The sequence below is a fragment of the Dasypus novemcinctus genome, chromosome 3 (genome assembly GCF_030445035.2).
Source record: "Dasypus novemcinctus isolate mDasNov1 chromosome 3, mDasNov1.1.hap2, whole genome shotgun sequence".
Lineage (NCBI taxonomy): Eukaryota > Metazoa > Chordata > Mammalia > Cingulata > Dasypodidae > Dasypus > Dasypus novemcinctus.
The window spans coordinates 97,745,080-97,760,039 of record NC_080675.1 but is presented as its reverse complement, the minus strand read 5'-3'; the positions used below and the strand labels follow the sequence as shown (position 1 = coordinate 97,760,039).

General features: G+C 35.7%; 1 protein-coding gene across 1 annotated transcript; it reads left to right on the top strand.

Annotated features, from left to right (window-relative positions):
- Nucleotides 1-10,237: 10,237 nt before the first annotated feature.
- On the top strand, nt 10,238-11,185 carry LOC101413550 (olfactory receptor 4K3). Its single transcript, XM_004482676.3, has one exon. It carries the CDS (start codon nt 10,238-10,240, stop codon nt 11,183-11,185), a length of 948 nt encoding a protein of 315 aa, XP_004482733.1.
- The last annotated feature ends 3,775 nt before the right edge of the window (nt 11,186-14,960 follow it).

Genomic DNA, 14,960 nt, shown 5'->3' with positions numbered 1-14,960 from the left:
TATTTACTGTCTCCATAGATTTGAAAGGCTATTGTGTTTTAAGGGTTGATTTTTTAAAAAAACAAATCAATTTTATTGATATTTATTAATAAAGCACACCATTTATCCAAAGCTTATAATCACAATTTAGGTCATTCATCACCAGAAAAAAATTTAGAACTATTTCATTACTCTAAAAAGAAAAACTCCACACTGCTTAGCAGTCCTCCTTAGCCCTACATAACCACTAATCTAATATTGATTTAAAGTTACATTTTATATAAATGGAATCATGCAATATATAGTACTCGTGTCTTGTTTCTTTCACTTAATATAATGTTTATTTGTCTGATATTAACATCTTATAGTATTAAGGTACATACATTCAGTTTCAAAGAAAAATGGTCTTATATATGCAATTTTACTGATATTCACATTTCACCCGAGGTTTTACTGTTATACGGTCCCATCTTACATTTTTTAGCTTTCCTTTTAGTAGTATATATGACCTTTCACTTTTCCTTTAAACCCCTTTCATATCCACATAATAGTACAGCTAGTTACAAACATTAAGTTGTGCTTTTACCTTTTCTATTCATTTTCAAAGATTAGCACATATCCTTTTTAACAATTCTGCACAGTTAAACCTCAGCTTTCCATTCTTTAAACATATTCTATGTTATTATTCAAGTTATTAACTCCAAGAGATTATACAATATATTTAGTTCATAGTAGTGTATTTATACAGTATTTGTCCTTTTGTATCTGGCTTGCTTCACTCAACATTATGTCCTCTAGGTTCATCTGTGTTGTCATATGCTTTGCAACTTCATTTCTGCATAATATTCTGCATTTCTGCATAATATTCCATAATATAAATACACCGGTTTCTCTATCCATTCATTGGCTGATGGATACCTGGGTTGTTTCCACCTTTTGGCATCATGAATAACCCTGCTATGAACATCAGTGTGCAGATGTCTGTTCCTATCACTGTTCTGGGTATATACCCAGTAGTATATTCCTGAGTCCTATGGCAACTCTATATTCAACTTCTTTAGGAACTGCCAAACAGTTCTCCACAATGACTGTACCATTCTGCATTCCCACCAACAGTGAACAAGTGTTCCTATCTCTCCACATCCTCTCCAATCCTTGTAGTTCTCTATCTTTTTAATAGCAACTGTTATAATAATTGTGAAATGATATCTCATTGTAGCTTTGATTTGCATTTCCCTAATCATTTGTCATGTTGAACATTTTTTAATGTGCTTTTTCACCATTTGTATTTCATCTCTGGGCAGATGTCTATTTAAGTCTTTTGCACATTTTTTATTGTTGAGTTATAGCATCTCTTTATATACCATGGTTACTAAGCCCTTATTGAAAATGTGATTTCCAGATATTTTCTCCCATTAATTTGGCTGCCTTTTCACCCTTTTGACAAAGTCCTTTGAGGTACAAAAGTGTTTGATTTTGAGGAGGTCCCACTTATCTATTTTTTCTTTTGTTGCTCATGCTTTGTGTATAAGGTCCAAGAAACCACCACCTACCACAAGGTCTTTAAAATGTTTCTGTACATTTTCTTCTAGTAGTTTTATGTCCCTTGCTTTTATATCTAGGTCTTTGCTCCATTTTGAGTTGATTTTGTATAGGGAGTGAGAAAGGGTTCTCTTTCATTCTTTTGGTTATGAATATTCTGTTCTTCCAGCACCATTTGTTGAAGAGACTGTTTTGTCCCATTAACATGATTTGGTAGGTTTCTCAAAACTCAATTGGCTATAGAGGAGAGGGTTTCCTGGACTCTCAGTTCTATTGCACTGATCAGTCTGTCTTTATGCCAATTCCGTGCTGTTTTGACCATTGTAGCTTTGTAACATATTTCAAGATCAGGCAGTGAAATTCCTCCCATATCACTCTTCTTTTTTAGATTCCTTTGGGTTATTTGGGTATACTTTCTTTTCATTGACATTACATTGAACCTATAAATCACTTTGGGTAGGACTGACATCTTTAAAATATTTAGTCTTCCAATCCAAGGATATAGAATATCTTTCCATTTGTTTAGGCCTTCACTGATTTCTTTTAGCATCATTTTGTAGTTTTCTGCATATAGATCTTGTACTTCTTTGGTTAAATTGATTCCTGGGTATCTGAGTCTTTTTGTTCCTACTGTAAATGGAATTTTTTCCCTAGTTTCCTCCTCAGATTGTTCAATACAAGTATACAGAAACATTAATGATTTTTGTGTGTTGATTTTGTATCCTGCCTCTTTGCTGAACCTATTTATTAGCTCGAGTAACTTTATCATAGACATTTCAGTTTTCTATAATAAATATGGAATCATGTCATCCACAAATAATGAGAGTTTTGCTTCCTCTTTTCCTATTTGGGTTTATCTTTTTTCTGTCTAATGGCCCTAACTTTATCTCTATTTATTTATGTTTTTTCTGTCTAATGATCCTAGCTAAAACATCTAGCACAATGATGAATAACAATAGTGACAATAGGCATCCTCTCCTTGTTCCCAATCTTCGAGGGAAAGTTTTCAACCTTTCCCCATTGAGTACAATGTTGGCTTTGGGTTTTTCATTTATGCCTTTTACCATATTGAGCAATTTTCCTTCTACTCCTATCTTTTGACATGTTTTTATCAAGAAAAGTGATGCTGAATTTTGTCTAATGCCTTTTCTGCATCCATCAAGATGATCATGTGGTTTTTTAACTTCAATTTGTTAACGTGGTTATTACATTAACTGATTGTCTTATGTTGAACCACCCTTGCATACCAGGAAGAAATCCTACTTGGTCGTGATGTATAAGTCTTTTGATAAGCTGTTGGATCTATGTGCAAGTATTTTGTTTAGAATTTTTGCACCTATGTTCATTAGAGAGTTTGGTCTGTAATTTTCTTTTCTTGTAGTATCTTTATCTGGCTTTGATATTAGGGTGATGTTGGCTTCATAAAATGTGTTGGGTAATTTTCTCTTGTTTTCAATGTTTTGAAAGATTTTAAACAGGATTGATGTTAATTCTTCTCAAAATGCTTGGTAGAATTCACCTGTGAAGCCACCTGGTCCTGTACTTTCTTTCTTGGGAGATTTTTTATGAAGGATTCAATCTCTTTAAATGTAATTTGTATGTTAAGTTCTTGTATTCCTTGCAGCATCAGTGTAGGTTGTTTGTGATTTCTAGGAATTTGTTCATTTTATCTAGGTTGTCTAGTTTGTCAGCACACAGTTTCTAACCATCCTTTTTTTTCTGTGGTGTCAGTCATAAATTTGACCTTTTTCATTTCTGATTTTGTTTATTTGCATCTTCTCTCTTTTTTGTTAGTATAACTAGGGGCTTATCAATTTTATTGATCTTCTCAAATATCCAGCTTTTGGTTTTGTTGATTTTCTCTATTGTTTGTGTGTGTGTGTGTGCATGTGTGGTGGTGGTGTTGTTGTTCTCAATTTAATTTATTTTTGACCCGGCCCGCAGGTCAAACGAACCGGCACCTGAAAGAGGGAGTGGGAATTGGGGGACAAGAGGCGAGAGAAACGGAGACAAGACAGGATTCTGATCAAGTCTCCATTTATTGAGGGTAGAGCATCAGAATATATACTAAGGGGAGGGTATTAGCAGGGGGTGATAGGCTGATAAAGAGGCTCTTCCATATAGGGCAATAAAATGCTGTTACACCACTTGCTATAGGTTGCGAGTCTTCAATGCTGGTCATGGCTTCAACATCTTGTTGCACAGGCGCGACACTTTTTTGCCCGGGAAACTGGGGAAAGGGGAAGAAGAAGGCGGAAGCACAGGGGTGGAGTAGGCGTACTTATGAAAACCGCCATGTTGCTGGAGACCGCAAATGCACGTAGCTCTGGGCGGCTCCCCACATATTTCTGGTCTAATCGTTATTATTTCTTTCCTTCTGCTTGTTTTGGAATAATTTGATGTTCTTTTTCTAGTTTCACCTGTTGTTCAGTTAGACTTTTGATTTTGGCTCTTTCTTCTTTTTTAATATAGATGTTTAGGGCTAAAAATTTCCCTCTCAGGACTGCCTTTGCTGTGTCTCATAAGTTTTGATACATTGTGTTCTTGTTCTCATTCATTTCAATATATTTAATAATTTCACTTAGAATTTCTTCTCTGACACACTGATTATTTAGGAGTGTGTTGTTCAGCCTCCACACATTTGCAAATTTACCTCTTTCCCATCTGTTATTGATTTGCAGTTTCTTTCCATTATGGTCTGAAAAGGTGCTTTGAATAATTTCAATCCTATTATATTTATTGACACCTCTAGTGTGACCTAATGTCTATCCTAGAGTAACATCCATAAGCACTCTGAACAATGTATAACCCACTGAGTTTGGGTGCAACATTCTATATAGGTTTGTTAGGTCTAGCTTGTTTATCATAGTGTTCAAGTTATCTGTTTCCTTGATCTTCTGTCTAGTTGTTCTATCTAATGCTGTGAATGGTGTGTTGAAGTCTCCAACTATTATTGTAGAGATGTGTATTTCTCCCTTCAGTTTTGCCATGCATTTTGGGGTACCTTGGGTAGATGCATGGATATTTATGGCTGTTATTTCTTCCTGGTGGATTGTCCCTTTTATTATTATATAATGGCTTTCTGTGTTCCCTTTAACTTTTTTGTATTCTGTTCTATCCTTTATTAGTATAGCTACCCCTGGTTTTTTTGGGTTACTGTTGCTTGGAGTACCTTCTACCAAGCTTTCACTTTTGGCTGGTTTGTATCCTTGGATGTAAGGGGAATCTCTTGAAGGCAGCATATGGATGGGTCATGTTTTTTTATCCATTCTATCAGCCTATATCTTTTGATTGAGTAATTTAATCCATTCTTATTCAGTGGTATTAATGTTAGTGCACTATTTACTTCCATCATTTTATTTTTTGTTTTTTGTGTCATATCTTATTTTAGTCTTATTACTCTTTTGCTCATCCTTTCTGCTATTCTTTCTTCTATACTGTCCTCCAGGCTTCTCTCTCCTGTCATTTTCTTTCAGGCTCTAAGGTTTCCTTTAATATTTCTTGCAGTGGTGGATTTTTTAAGGAACTCTCTCAGTTTCTGTTTTTTTGTGAATATTTTAAACTCATCTTCATATGTGAAGGACAGTTTTGCTGGATAATGATTTCTTGGCTGGCAGTTTTTCTTTTTCAGCAGACTCACTGTATCATACCACTGTCTTCTTGCCTTATGGTTCCTGATAAGTTATCTGCACTAAGTCTTATTGAGTGTCCTTGTATGTGATGGTTTGTTGCTCTCAGAATTCTCTCTTTATCTTTGAAATTTGAGTAGTATGTGTCTTGGAGGAAGTTTATTCACATTTATTCTGATTGAGGTATGCTGCACTTTTTCAACATGTAAGTTCATTTCTTTCATAGGAGTTAGGAAATTTTTCAGCTCTTCTTTCCTCAAATACTCTGTCCCTTTTCCCTTCTCTTCCTCTTCTGACATATATGTTGTTGTATTTCATGTTATCAGTCAACTCCCTGAGATTTTGCTCAATTTTTTCCATTCTTTTCTCTCTCTCTGTTATTTTCTCTCTTCACTTTCAGGTTTTTTGTCTTCTGTATCACTTATTCTTTATTCTATCATTTGGATTCTGCTGTTATATGCCTCTAACATGTTTTTGATCTCACCTATCATGTCTGTCATTCTCATGAGCTCTAGAAAATTTCTATTCAGGATTTCAAATTCTTCTTTGTGCTTGCTCAGTTTCTTTTTCTTTTTTGAGATCCCAGGACTGGATATTGACCTCGTAAGCATGAGGCTGGCACTAAACCACTGAGCCATATCGGCTCCTCTTAGTTGACCCCCTCATCTGTTTGCTTATTGTTTTGCTTATTGTTTTGCTCAATGTTCTGTTCATTGTTCGCTCCTTGTTTGCTCATTTGTTTGCTTGCTCTTTGTGCATTTGCTTGCTCACTGTTTGCTTGTTTTGCTTGTTGTTTGCTTGTTTTTGCTCATTGTTCGCTCAATTTTGTACTTCTTATTTATTTGTTTGTTTTGTTTAAGAGGCACTGGAACTGAACTTGAACCTCCCGTGTGGGAGGTGGGCGAACAACTGCTGGAGCCACATCTACTCCTTCAGTCTCTTTGATATCCTTAATCTCTTTAACCATACTTTCTTTCAACTCATTAATTTGATTTCAGAAATTTGTGTGCATCTTGGTGATTAGTTGTCTCAAATCCTGTGTATCTTCTTGGACTTTGATATATTCCTTTTCTTGGACCATTTCTCCCATTTTATTAGTATGGCTTGTAATTATTTTACTGTTGTCTAGGCTTCTGATTAGGGTGATAAGTTTACTCTGATGCTCAATTTCTCTCTTTCATAGGGATTTAGTGGCAGGAGGCTGTGTGTAACTGCTGTTCTTTGATTCTTGGTACAAGTTGTTCTGGGTCTTTAGGACTGTCCTTGTTAGTTGCTCAAATCTAGGACCTGGACCCAGTAATGCGGTGCAGACCTGCTTCCTAGGGCCTTGGGGAGGGAGACTGTAAAGGCCAGAAAAAGCCTCTCTTATTTCATTTCCTCACATGCACTTCCTTCCTCTGCCAGAAGATAGTGGTCTTTGGCAGCCCTATCAGTTCAATGCCTAGTCAGAATGTGGTTGCTGCAACATGGGCCAGATGAATGTGATAGAGGATCCTGCCTGAGGGCTAAGAGCCTCATAATTCAATCTTTTTCAGAGGCAGTTCTCCAATCTTTGCTGGAAGTTCCTTCATTTTCCCAGGTAGGAAATAAGTCCACCCCATCTGCATCCTCAACAGCCATCCCTGGTCAGTAAAGAGGGAGAGTAAGAGTGTCAGATCTCTTTAAGGCCCCTGTCTGCTGCTTCCAAGGCAAAAAATGTGCAGCCCCACCCAGCCTGGAAGGGCTGCTGGGACACAGCAGACCAAATTTGTAGGTGAAAAGCTGAGTCAGCCTTAGACTTCCTCTCTCATTTTTTCTGGGGAGGCGGGTCCCTGGGGACCTCTTTGTGTTTCCCCTGAGGCCTGAGAATTCTAAAATATCTAAAAGGTGGAGGAGGATGACAGCAGATATGGCTTTTATCTCACAGTTTTGCTGTCATGATTCTTTTCCTTTTGCCTCTCTCTCTTCTGGGTGGTGTCCAGTCTTCCCCTGGTGTTCTAAACCCTAGAATATTTTTTCCAGGCCATTTCTGCCTATCCTCTCCCTATTTTTCTGGAGAGAAGAGAGTCCCTTGTCTTTTTAGTCTACCATCTTCACAGAAGTTTAAAGGTTAATTTTATAAATGATTACTTTAATAAATTCTTAATAATAAAATTTTCTGCAAAAATATATAGTTTTACCTTTTCTAATTTTTAGATTACTATTATCATTCTCTTGGGCAATTCCATTGGTTGATATTTCTCACATAATCTGAGATGGTAAATTGGGGAAAATATCAAAAAATGGTTTTGTATTTTCTGCTGAGAAACATGCCAGCAAAAAGGCTTTGCCATAACACCACAGTACAGTATCACAAAGAACTCATTTCTCTTAAGGTCATAGTTCTAAGGAGACCTCTATGAGATGCCTTGAGTATTTTCAAGGGTGAAAACAGGTCTAATCTGGGTCTGTAGATCCCCTTTAGATTTCTGGTTGACAAAATCAAAAAGTAGAGGTAAGCCAAATGGTATCTAGGGAATTTTTCAGGGAGTAAGGCAAAGGAGACATGAACAGACCAGTAGAGAGGGCAAAAAATGGGGAAAATAGTAGATGATAGTTTAGACATCTCAGCTTTCAGTTAGAGAAAGAAAATAAATCTAGATTAACTTGAGTCCTTCAGAACACCATAAGTGAAAAATCTAGATTTCTCCTATAGAGAAGTAAAGGTAATAACTAGTATTTATTAAATACCACTACTTGTCAGATAGTATCCTTGGTACTTACAGATATGTATCTCATTAAATATTTATTATGAGGATCTGATAATGTTTTATAACTTCCATTAAGACTCAGGGTGATAATATAGTAACATGCTCAGGTTCATATAGTAAAGTCTGGCACTGTGATGTAAACTCAGACTTCCAATTGTATTTATATGACACCTATTGCATGTAATGCAGTTTCCTCAAGTTATTTCTTTTTACCTTATGAGTACAAGCTAGGCCCAAGTTAAATATTTGAAAAATTCTTGTTAACAGAGAAATATTTCAATATGGTTTGTATCTAAATTTTCTCAGTTGTTATTCTGGATTTTGAGGAGATTTTAATTAAAGAGTTGATGATTTCTTAACATCCTTTGCATGCTCAGAGTTTTAAAATCTGATACTATTTCATTTTCTATTTCTTTTTTCTTCCCTTAATTCATAACAATTCAAGTGAATATGACAAAAGTTAAAGCCTCAAACGTTTCTTGACCATTATTTACTTCATGAATTTTTCTCCAAAAGATTCTCAGGCCTGTTTTCACTCATTAAGAAAGGAACTGAGATACACTATTTGCAGCTCCACAAGTGAAATAATATATCTTATTTATATCATTTTTGCTATGGTCCAAGACAAAGGTGATTCTGTACATCTCCCTCCATTCCATCCATCCATGTCCTGCACCTAAAAAACACTTAAGAGCAATTATAACATTTTTTACTCCATTTTTAACTCTGACCAAATCAACTTGACTGTTTTAATAACTCCCTCTGCAACTTAAATATTAGTTTATTCCCTAAGCAGCAAGTGGTCTTTTTCATGCCATACAAATCACTGAATCAATTGATCTCAACACAGACATTATAAATACAAACATCCCAAGGACTGTGAGCCTTCTTTTCCCAGAAATTAGGTATAAGTTTGAATTAAGTGCACTCTGGAGAAGTGCCACTGCTTTCAAGGATTAGTTGAGTAATGGAATATCATCTAGGTAAACTCACTCATTTTATACAATAAGTTTGTGAGGCACCAATTCATTCAGTAAACTTACCCATTTTCACACAAAAAGGACAAGCTTTAAATCCACATTTTCTGAGTCTCAGGCTACTGTCATTTCTGCCACTCCAATTTAAGTGAGAGCTGTACTGGAGACATCCACTTCAATATCAGGTACGTGAGTACAGAAACAAATGATAAAATCATTTCTGGGCTGGGTACTCAGAAGATTTATGTGGAGTCAAAGAAAGGGCACCAAACTTCAGAACAAAAAATTAGAGTAGTGCATGTATAAATGCAGTTTAGTCTTGGGACAATTTATTAAGAGGTATGTATTTATTGCAGAGTTTTGAGAAAGAATAGAAAAAAATGGTTTAGTGGCAAGATGGAAGGGGTTTTGACATGGATTTCATGTATACATCATTCAAGACTCACCGTTATCATTATCTTAGTCTATATAATTCTCTCTTCTATTTGTTCCAAGTAAACTTTGGAAACAAGAGTCTTCTGTTTTAAACTGCTTTTGTGAAAGTATATAAAATGGAGCAGTAAAAATATCTGGCTCCTAGCAACATGGTATTTAACAGAGATTTTAAGTTTAAAATATGCATGGAAAAATATGAAGCTCTCAGGCTCGAACCACATCATGCATATCAGTCTTTTAAAAATGCACGGTCTTGGTGATATAGGGCAAGGGGCATTCAGAATGTCTGCATAACTATGAAATGAAGAACCAAGGAAAAAATAAGGCTATTTTATTTTTGTTCTAGAAAATGAAATATGGAATCCCATTTAAAAATGGAAACAGATGATGCTTCTTTGTAGTCATTTTCCCTCCCTTCATGTTCTACTCTTTTTTCTCACCCACTGCAAGAGATCCAGTGCCTACATTCCTTTACACCATCCTGTTCTCACTAATAATTAATCATGATTTTCAAACATACTTCACTTGTCTTTCACAGTCACCACGATGTTTTACAAAAGGTTGACATTCAATGCCCCTTTACAACTGGATGACAGCTAGATGTGAAATTTTTAAAACTCCTTCAAAAGCTGAAGAGTATATATTCAAATAGCTTAATTTTTATTCCTTTTTATGAATATTTTTGCCTTTTATTTGTAAGACGAATTGCTAATTTCTAAGAATTAATCTTGAATTGAATCATTTAAAGTATCCATAAAGTCCATTGGAGGAAATATTTGTTCACCATTAGTAGGGCAGGGATAATATATCAGGGAATGCTCCAGTGATGGGCTGATACCAAATCGTTCTATGCAAAAGATCTCACTTTGCTTTTGTTCACTGTATTCTTTCCTAGTTACCCTCTCTTCTGGAAATGCAGGAGTTCCTGACTCTGAAATCTAAGTAAATGGCCTGGGGCAATCAGTCAGTGGTAACTGAATTCCTACTACAGGGTCTCTCCAGTTCTTGGGAACTCCAGATCTTCTATTTCCTATTTTTTTCCATAGTCTATGCAGCCACTGTGCTGGGGAACCTCCTTATTATGCTCACCATCATGTCAGAGCCACGCCTTCATGCCCCCATGTACTTCTTGCTGGGCAATCTGTCCTTCATTGACATGTCTCTGGCCTCCTTTGCCACCCCCAAAATGATTGCAGACTTCCTCAGTGAGCACAAAACCATCTCTTTTGAAGGCTGCATCACCCAGATATTCTTCCTGCATCTCTTAGGAGGTGCTGAGATTGTATTGCTGATCTCTATGTCCTTTGACAGGTATGTTGCAATATGTAAACCTCTACGTTATTTAAACATTATGAGCCGGAGAATGTGTATTGGGCTTGTGGCACTTTCCTGGGTAGTTGGTGTCTTCCATGCTATGAGTCAGTTAGCATTTACTGTGAATTTGCCCTTCTGTGGTCCCAATGAAGTAGACAGTTTCTTTTGTGACCTCCCCTTGGTGATTAAACTCGCCTGTGTAGACACCTACATTCTGGGGGTGTTCATGATCTCAACTAGTGGCATGATCGCCCTGGTATGCTTCATCCTTTTGGTGATCTCCTACACTATCATCCTGGTCACCGTTCGGCAGCGTTCTTCTGGTGGTTCTTCCAAAGCCCTCTCCACTTGCAGTGCCCATTTCACTGTTGTGACCCTTTTCTTTGGCCCATGCATTTTCATCTATGTATGGCCTTTCACAAATTTCCCAATAGACAAAGTACTCTCAGTATTCTATACCATTTTCACTCCCCTCTTGAATCCAGTGATCTATACCCTCAGAAATAAAGATGTCAAGGATTCCATGAGGAAAGTAAGAAGCCGTATCTTTAAGTCTAGGAAGACTGACCATACCCCTTGATTTCTCTTGCACAAAGATAAAATACTTGTTCAGCATCTACTCACCTCACTTGATTGGTCAACACAGTGATGCAATTGCAGGAAATCAACATTAGTTTATAGCAGAACTATTTCTGTTATCAACCTCAGCAGTCACTGAATTCTGGCCATAGTTAAGTGATCCTCACTCAACATAATATTTATAACAGGGCATTATCAAACCCATACTCAACATTTTAGAATACAAGCACTTATATTTAGAATATCTGACTTTTGTCAAATATAAATATTTAATTGTTTTCCTTCCCCCAAAACATTCATGTATTCTAAGAAAGAGTGCATTCTTTCCCAGTCTCTAAGAAATACAAAAGCACATGATATTGTGCCCTATATATATATATCCTGTACATTGTAAAAATGATAGAATTTTATGGTTGAAAATGGTACTGGTGAATGAAGTTCTTTAGTTCAAAAGACAGAAGGTAATGGAGGCTTTGGGGTAAAAATATTTGCTATTTAATATTTTTTTAATAAAATGGGTTTATCCTATTTATCTTCAGTCCCTAACTTCCAAAGTGGATTAACCAGTTTTAATAATACAGTAAACTCTGGGAAAATTCTTATAGTCCAGGATATATTAAACATGTCAATGATCCTAGAATTATGTGCAATAAATTCCACCCATGTTCCCATTCTACAGAAGAAGAAACTAAGACCCAGAGCTATGGTAACTTTTTCAGGAAATTACTAGTTACAAACAGGATTTAGGTTTTTAACCTAAATGTATGCATGGATATTTATTTATTTAACAAGCAGTAACAAGTTATTTCAGTGCCATGATAGCACTGTATCATTTTTGTCATCAAAAGCAACATTGTAAACAATAACATTGTAAAGACTCAGCCATTTCTCCAGTTTAAACACAGTGTTTGATTTAAGTACCCCCATGAAACAGTGGTCCTTCAACGTATTTGATGTAGCAAATTACTAGAATTTTTTAAAAATAATTATCATCTAGTCAAGTCCACTTATTTTACAGATGATGACATTAAGGACCAGGGAATAAAATAGCTTTCCAAGCTCATACAATTATTTGTTGATGCCAAAGTCAAGCTTAGAAACTCTCTCCCTCTCTCTCTCTCTCTCTCTCTCCTCCCCCCAAATGAACCAGACAAAGACCAGTTTCAAAAAAATAACAATTTGTTCATTGTCATTCTGCGAGTATACAGTTTTAATGCAAAAAAAAAAAAGGAGTTACTGGGGTCTGTAACCACTAATAATTAATTGTCTGGCATTGTCAAAGTTTGCATAATATTTTAAGTAGCATTGCCCTATCATGATGTTGGGGATTAAATCATGTTCCCCGCAAAAAGGCATATTCAGGTCGCAACCCCTGGTCCGTGTGTGTGAACCCATTTATAAACAGTACCTTTGAAGATATTATTACTTAGGATGCACCCAAACAGAATGGTGGCTTAAGTCTTTATAAGAAAAGGAAATTGGTCAAAGAGAGGAAGCTACATGGAGCAGCCAGAAGCTGGAAGTCAATGGAACTCAGCAGAGAAAGGAGAATTTCTATCTCTATTTCAAGCCAGGCAGCTTCTCCTGGGGAATCCACTGAAACCTTCACTTGGTTTCCCAACTTGCAGCCTGCCCTACAGAATTCAGACTTGCCAATTCCCATAGTCACTTGATCCAATTCCTGTGTTAAATCCCTTAATATTTACATATATATTTATTTACATCCTGTCAGTTCTATTTCTTTGAATAACCTAATACACCTGCACATAGATGAAGATAAATAAATGTATAGAAGACAGATAAATAGATTGTGAAGAGTTAAATGGAAATATAGATCAGTCAAAATGAATTAATCGACAGATAGGTGGGTAAGGAGATGGACAAGTGAAAGGTTATGTGGTAATATAGATATACCATTATTCATCATTCATAAAGAAATAAGCAGTTTAGTGTGTTAATGCAATAGCATGTATGTTTGTACATCTAACCTATACCAACTATAAATTGCAACTTTGTTACTTGTTTAAAATTGTCTGAAAAGTTACTGGATTTAATTCAGTTGTAAAGTATTGCCTTAAATGCAGTTCTTATGATGAAGTGCTGCCAGTTCAATTTACAAATATGTTCAATGGTCACCGAAGAGCTCTGCTAATGGATTAATATGAGTGAAAAAATAATTAAAAAGTCATTTGTGTATTCATGACTCTTTGAATATTATAAAACTATACTTCCACCTTCTCTACCCTTACTTACCCAGTTAGTAAGACTGAATTTCTAAATTGGAAAACCCATAATACATTTTGATCAACAGCATGCAGTTAGCTAATCAGGGTAAGGAATGCAGCATATTTTTTTCTGTCAGACTATAAACTCTGTTCTCCATTTTAGCATGTTAATAAACACATTGCTAAAATTAATGCCATGGGTTACATTATATAGATAATTGCATGTGTTCTAAAAATAAAACCATGTCAAATTTCAAGCATCAGGAATACAGCATAGGAAATGAAATACAGCAAGAAAATGTCTAGATAGCTGGCTAAAGCACCATCCTAAGAACATTTGCGTGAAACACAGTCTTAAACCATCCACTAATGGGGTATTTTCTTTCCTTGCCTCATATTCTCTTTTGGTGATCCCTTAAATGAACCTGCTCTTTAATTCCTCATGCTCATAGTTAAAGAAAAGGAGCCCAACACTGAGTGCCAACTGTTCACTGCAAAAGATGAACCTAGCAAATGAATGATTTCAGGAAATATTGTCCAATTTCATGACATTATTTCTTCACCCCCATGAGTCACTGGCTTAATCGAAACTATCTGTATTGTGGTTCAATAGAGTTAGTTTAATTTCTTCTTTCATTTATTTCTTCTTTAATCATTAATATTCCTGTTCTCCATTTACCTCTACTGAGCTTAACTATTGCACAAATTAATCCCTAATTATAGGCTAATAAACATAACCAGGAAAAAGGACATTATTACAAAAATGTCAAAATACTTAATATTTTCCAAAACAATACAATGTACACACCTCCCAAAACAAAATTGAAATTTTCCTCAGACTGGATGAACTTCAAGCACTAAGCCATCAGCATCATATTGGGCCCTCAGCATTAAATTATCCTTAGTCATATTTCTCTCCCAGCAGAAAATCCATGGCTTCTGCTCAAGAACTACTTTCCTCTGCTCATGCAAAAAGTTGAAAAGAAATTGATGATCAGTGACATTCCATCTAATGATGTAGCTGGAGATACACAAAGCTTCATTTTAGGAAATGACATAGAAAGTTTTTTGGCATGTCGATTTTCAGGTCATTTATCACTTTGCCCCCTCTTCTTCCAGAACACTATTAAGAAAATGAAGGGAAAATTTATTTTTCAAAAAAATTCAATAGTTTTAGAACAAAGACATAGTACAGTTGAATTACATCAACTTTCAAGGTTTAATCAAAGACCTACCTCTTCAAAAGTGACTTCTTTATTTCTTGTATTAGCTCTCTACTGGTTTCAGAGTTAATATTTCCTGCATTATTAATTTTAGGCATTGCTTTACATTGTTATCTAACCATTTCCTGAGTCTGGGTCTCTTCTTCTTATAATTGTTTCCTTGGCTATTTTTGTTATTGTTTGCTTTTAGTCTGGCAGAGCACCTTAACTTAAGGTAAAGTTAGAAGTAGTGATATAGTAGACTTTTTAAATTGAGCCTTTTTCTAAATAAATGTATTTTTGTATTCTCCTATTTAATATTCCACTCTTCTTTGACAATAGATTATCA